Source organism: Neophocaena asiaeorientalis, unplaced genomic scaffold, assembly GCF_003031525.2.
Source record: "Neophocaena asiaeorientalis asiaeorientalis breed wild unplaced genomic scaffold, Neophocaena_asiaeorientalis_V1.1 scaffold177, whole genome shotgun sequence".
Classification (NCBI taxonomy): domain Eukaryota; kingdom Metazoa; phylum Chordata; class Mammalia; order Artiodactyla; family Phocoenidae; genus Neophocaena; species Neophocaena asiaeorientalis.
Window position 1 is genome coordinate 8867246 of NW_020172779.1, and position 6000 is coordinate 8873245.

General features: G+C 47.7%; 1 protein-coding gene across 7 annotated transcripts in view; it reads right to left on the reverse strand.

The window, feature by feature from the left end:
• Window positions 1–6000, reverse strand: part of MTSS1 (MTSS I-BAR domain containing 1) — a 158702-nt gene that overhangs the window by 11177 nt on the left and 141525 nt on the right. For all 7 annotated transcript variants that reach the window (XM_024740984.1, XM_024740981.1, XM_024740979.1 and 4 more), the window contains 3 exons: window positions 4269–4426; window positions 2958–3065; window positions 1587–1684 (listed from right to left, as the gene is read on the reverse strand). In XM_024740984.1, coding sequence (XP_024596752.1) covers window positions 1587–1684; window positions 2958–3065; window positions 4269–4426 — 364 coding nt within the window. The remainder of the gene's footprint in view (window positions 1–1586; window positions 1685–2957; window positions 3066–4268; window positions 4427–6000) is intronic.

Sequence of the window (6000 nt, forward strand, 5' to 3'; positions counted from 1 at the left end):
GATTTTAGAAAATGACACATGCCCTCTGGTGTTCTGTCTGCGTTCCATTTCCAGTCATAAGAGACAGGTCCTACACTCTTGTCTAATCACTCAGATTACGAAACCCAGAAAACTGGACAAAGTCTTGTGGTCCAAACAAGCAGAGATGACATACAAGAGCAGCTGTAGAAGCATCAGAAGGCATGAAATAAACAACCCAGCCTGGGATTAGGATGTTTGTGGTTTCTGCTCCTAAACTCGCAAGAGATTCTTGTCAAATTTTGCAAACTCGGACAGCTAATAAGGTAGTCTAGGGCTGCGTGACTGTTCTATACCAGAATTACTTGTTCCAACAGATATAGGGCAGTGTGCTGGAGGGAAATCACTGGGGACATTTGCCAGGGATAATTATCATGATTTTTTGCTTTTCCCCCAGTCAGCCAGAGGAGGGCACTTGGAGACTGACAACAAAGCTCACTGCAATTCCATTGCAGCAAGCTCAGAACTGGTGGTGTCTATGTGACATGATTTTCTATTGAAACTAAAACTGTAGAAAGAAAAGATACTCATGCAGCTTTGTTTTACACTAATCGAGATAAAGTTTTCTTGGTTACCAAACAAAAAACGTCCTCAGTAAAAAACTTAAGTAGATGTGTCATACACACGAACACACACGCAGCGCACAAAGGATGACAAGAAACCAACACCTTCAGGTTGCTAAACGTCAGGATAAGCATCTTAAGTCTGAACTTCCTGCTCCGTGTACACTGCAGAAGCTCAAATATGAAATGAAACACACACACACATGTGTAGAGAGATATTACCAGACACAGATTCGGCAGATCCATCCTGCTCTTTACTCTCAATGCTAATTCACAGGAAGTGGAAATTCATTTGGCTTTGAAAAGTCAAAGAAAAAGATTAGCAGGTGAAGTGTACCAAGAAAGGAATGATGCACAAGGATGTTTCCACCCTCACGGGAAGAGAATAAACTTGGCGGTCAGCAAGCCAAGAATGGCGCTCAACAGAAAACTGCCAGGAATCAGCGTTGCCAATGGCAGAACTATTCCAATGGATTCTCACTGTGAGCCACTAGGTGGCGCTAGTGCTTCACAGAGCAGTGATGGGAGTGGTGGGAGTGGTTAACAGATCAAGAATTCTATTCACTTTATGAAGCCCTGAGACCAAAATTGGGGGGCAAATGAGGGCACGAGCCACTGTTACTGCCTTCACTTGTTCTGGCGACAGCAAGATGAGTCTGCACAAGAATCAACCTCTGTTTGCCCTTTTTTTAAGCCCACGTGCTTCTTACTCTGCTAAACAGGAAGATCCAATGCGAATTCGTAAGATGGGAAAATCCGTACAACGTACACTGAGTGAGAAAGCTGTGGCCACTGGTCTAAGACCTGATGGGATTTTCCTTATGACCCAAAACTAATCCAGAGACTAAAGAGTGAGACCAAAATCATGATGGGATCCTTTCACCTGATCACCATTTCCTATTTCAGATGAGCCATTTCAGCGCTCAAGACCGACTCTAATGCTCACATTAGCATAAAGAAAAATGCTGTGTCCCTAAAGCAGTGGCCCAGCCCGGCCTCACTTACCTGCAGACACTTGATTTGCGGGACATGGTGGTGCTGGGGGAAGAGGGTGGAGTCTGGTACGACCAAGTGTAATCAGAACCTTTCAAGTCCAAAATCACCTAAGGGGAGAGAGCCAGGAGGGTAAGCAGGGTGTCGAGAAGCGAAACATTATCTGTCCAATCTTAACAGCCATCATAACGTCGAAATTCTGCCATCATCGAGGAGTGGGGATCAAAGAAAAACATGCTGTTAAGATTTCTAATTAAAGAATCATAGTACCAATCCATCAACATCACAATCCTTTTTCTGAGACAAGCAAAAATATAATTAATGCGAAGAGGGGAGGAAAACCATGACATATCCGTCAAAAAAGAAAGAGAAAGATTTACAGTTAGTTACATTAACAATTTATAAGAGCCACTTACACCCAAGGTTAGAATTTGTAGGGTTTTTGCTTACACCACCACATAGACAATAATGGTTTCAGGATGTGTTGATCTTATTACATCTTAGCTACCTGATATTCAGTGGTCACTTGTGCCCTGTTTGACCCTTAAAACCTGACAGAATCAAGAGAAACCAATTCTTTCACAATTACTTCTACATCTGTCTCCCTCACTTGACAAAGAGCTGTTTGAGTATAAGGTCTACCTTCCATTCATACAGTAGGTGCTCAATAAATGTCTACTTACTGAGTGAATGCCTGCAGGCTATAGTCTGATAAACACAATTTCATAGGATGGAAAATATAAGCTCCCAAATTTGTCTCCCTAGTTGGCTCCCAAGGCAGTGATAAGAATTTTATACAAAAGGCAAAGGCCAGCACATGATTTATCACCTGTTCACCCAAATATGTCTCTTCCCACTGGATACAGTGTGAATGTCACATGAACCAAATGAATCAACATTTAAAAAGTCACCTTTTTCATAAGATAAGAGAAATCCTCGTGCACTACATACTTAGAATGGGAGAAATTCAGTGAGAATGATTCACAATGATGACCAGGATACACCACTGTCATGTCCCTAGCAGAGTTTATTTCTAGAGGGTCAGGGCAAACACATGGTTAAGAGCATGGGTTCTGGAAATTGACAGCTTGGTTTAAATCCCAGTTCTACCAGTAACTACCTGATTAAGTGACTTTATCTCTCAGTGCCTCAAGGTCCTCCTCTGTAAAATGGGGATAATAGTAGAGGAAGTCTATGTAAAGAGCTTAGAGCAGAGCCCGGCACCCAGTAGGTGCTGTATAATGACTAAGGAAGATGATTACTATGCTTCAGAGTGTAAAACATGAATGGTGTTGAAAATGAGATATTGCCGCAAGGAACCCTCAGGGCCTTGAACCTTTGTCTCTCTGGCTTTGTCTCCCACGCTTACCCCTTGACTCCTACCTGCTCACTTGAAGAGGGCAGTTTGTGAGGGTCCATGGTCAGGCTTTTCAGATCTTCTGATATGGTCTGCAGGTGAGTTATTTCCCCTAGCATTGAGATTTCTTCTTCCTGAAAGGAATTCACAACCTGTTATGAGTGATTCACTTTATCATCTTGATCCAACTGTTTTTATTAGGGACACCATCCAACACTTTCAGCTTTTCAGAAAAGGCATGCAGGGACTGATGCGTCTTTGCCGAAGCTATTACCAGCCCTTTTTTGGAGGACGTGGAGAGGAAAACGAAATCAGCCATAATCATGGAGACTTGTGCATCTGGGACAGGGGTGAACGAGCCACAGCCAACACGTGGGCCTTCCTCGAAGTGTCTGGGGGCTGGCGGGCCTGCTAGGGTGGTCCGCCTGTGTGTCCTCACGGGATCCTGCAGCACAGCCCCTCTGCAGGCCACGACCCACCCTCCCCACCCCCGAAGTCACTTGGCTTCAGTGGACGGCAACTATTTGGAGATATTTTGGTCCAGATCTGATAGCCCTTTGTGACAGCACATGTGTGTTCACTGGAGGTTAACTTCCCCCTTCTTTCTTGTTTTTTCCACCAACCTAATCAATGGCAAGTGAGGCAGGAACGGGGGACTATGGAAGAAACAGCCATTCACGTTACCAGTGCACCAAGCTGCAGCTGTGGGACCAGGGAAGCACGAGTCAGGGAAAAGTGCTACGCTCAGGGGAAGAACTCGGATTTGGGCATCTTGCTACGGCTGAGCAGAGGGAGTTGGGGCACTTCTACCAGCTTCAAGAGCACCTACAGCGTAAGTTTTCAAGGCATGCAGCCGATTTACTTAGAAAATAAGTCTGCATTGATTCACTGTGGCTTTTCCCATATTAACCTCACAGTCACTCCTTGGCATTCAGCTTGGTCAGTGGGTCTCAAAATCAGCTGGAGGACTTGTTTAAAACCCAGATGACTGGGTCCTCAACCCCAGAGTTGTGGATTCAGTAGGGCTGGGTTGGGCCTGAGCATGTACGTTTCTAACCAGTTCCCAGGTGCTGTGGCTGGCCTGGGGACCACACTTTGAGAACCACTCTGCAGGGCCTTCTTGACTTGGGGAGAAAAAGTAAGTGGAACCATCAGTGCTTAGAACATAGAGTGGGCCGTGCAGCCATCAGCAACTTGCAGACAACTATTCACCCATAAAAATGACTCCACCATCATGATTCCTGACACACTGTGGCTTCTTAATGCCTCCAGGATAAATAAGGAGGCTCTCCTCCAAACTGCCAGTTTATGCCTTCTGGAACTTTCCACCAACTCACAATCACGGGCCGCAGCATAGAGATGAAGGTGCAGAACCGGCCACGTTCTTCGATCAAAGCCTTCCGGACTGCCTGCTTTTCTGTTTCTTCCAACAGGAGATACTTATCGTTGACGTCTTGGAGCGCGCTGTCCAACTGGGGCTGGATGTCACCTCGCCCTGCAAACGAAACAAAGCCCCAAGCTTGGCATGCTGAAACACCAGCTCCTGGAACCAATGCCCTCCTCCCTCAGGTCCTTGCTGGAGTAGAAACCACAATCTTCCAGGACTTTTATGTATTTATACCCAGAAAGGATTTAAAGAAGCTGTTTTTCTAGGGCCAGCCACTTCCAATTTCCAATGCCCAAAGAGCATATCTATCCTGGTTTATTCACGACAAGTAAAATTTCCTGGGGTAACTCGTCCTGACCTGCATTCTGAAGAGGCTAAGGGATGAACAAGGTGAGGGCCTATGGATGTTGCCAAAAATGGGCACAAGCTGGCTTTGTTGGGTCATCCTCAATGAAAAAGCCTCTGTTTAGACAGAAGTTTCTGTCCCGGAATACAAAGGTGGCAGGCATTGGCTCTCTTGGCTCTGGGGGGCCCCTGGGACGCCCCGGCAGTTACTTTAATTCCCTAGTGGAGAGTCCTGAATGCCCTTCCTGTAGAACAAGCCCAGCAGCAGAAAGACCTGCGGTCAGGTCTCTGCTGGTGGAGGACTGAAGGGGGCCTGGGTGCGGAGCCTGGCCCATGCCCGGGAGTCATCTGGCCCTGTCCACACAGCCCGGTTATGCAGAGGCACCCATTTCTAGACTTGTCGACAACTCTAGAACTTGGTGAGGCAACTATCTTCATAAAGTCTTATTTGAGTACAGCCACGCCCATCCATTTACAGGTTGTCTGTACCCGCTCTCATCACAACTGCCGAGTAAAGTTGCTGTGACACAGACTGTTTGGACCCTGGACTGAGAAGATTTACAATCTGGCCTTTTACAGAAGTCTGTATAAATATGGGCAAATAGGCACTGTGTCAGAGGGCATGGCTACTGTAAACGTGATCTGGGGACAAGAAGGGGACTGTCCCCGAGACCAGCTCCTGAGCTTCCACACTGGGCTCCCATGCTCACCTACCACCTGAACCAGAGGAAGAATTTCTAAACTCCTTCAGGATGGAGGCTTGGACTCTCCGAGTTCAGCCCCCACTGAAATGCCACCTGTGTATACAAGTACTCAATAGGTGTTTAAGAGGTGTATACAACAAGTACTCAATAGATGCTTTAAACAGAATATTGGAGTGGAGGGGCAGTAGGGGTTATCCAAGCAAACCTGCTCCCAGCTCAGAGGAGGTGGAGGCCTAGAGAAGGGGAGGGGCTGTCCAGGGCCATTCAGGGGGGCAGGCAGAGTCAGGGCAGAGCCCACACCGCCTGACCCTCTGACACTGGACCCCCCCTCCTCCTCCACCGGCTGCCTCAAGCCGAGGGACTGGATTCCACTTGCCTCCTGGGAAGGGGCCTGACCGGTCACCACGTACCCCTCCTTAACAATGCGAATGCCATAGAGCAGGAGTCCCCAACCCCTGGCCTGTCCGAGGCCTGTTAGGAACCGGGCTGCACAGCAGGAGGTGAGCGGTGGGCGAGTGAGGGAAGCTTCGTGTGCCGCTCCCCACCCCTCCCTATTGATCCCCATCGCTCCCTACACCTCTCCGTCGCTCTCGTCGCTCCCCACCCCTCCCCACCGCTCCCCATGGCTCCCCA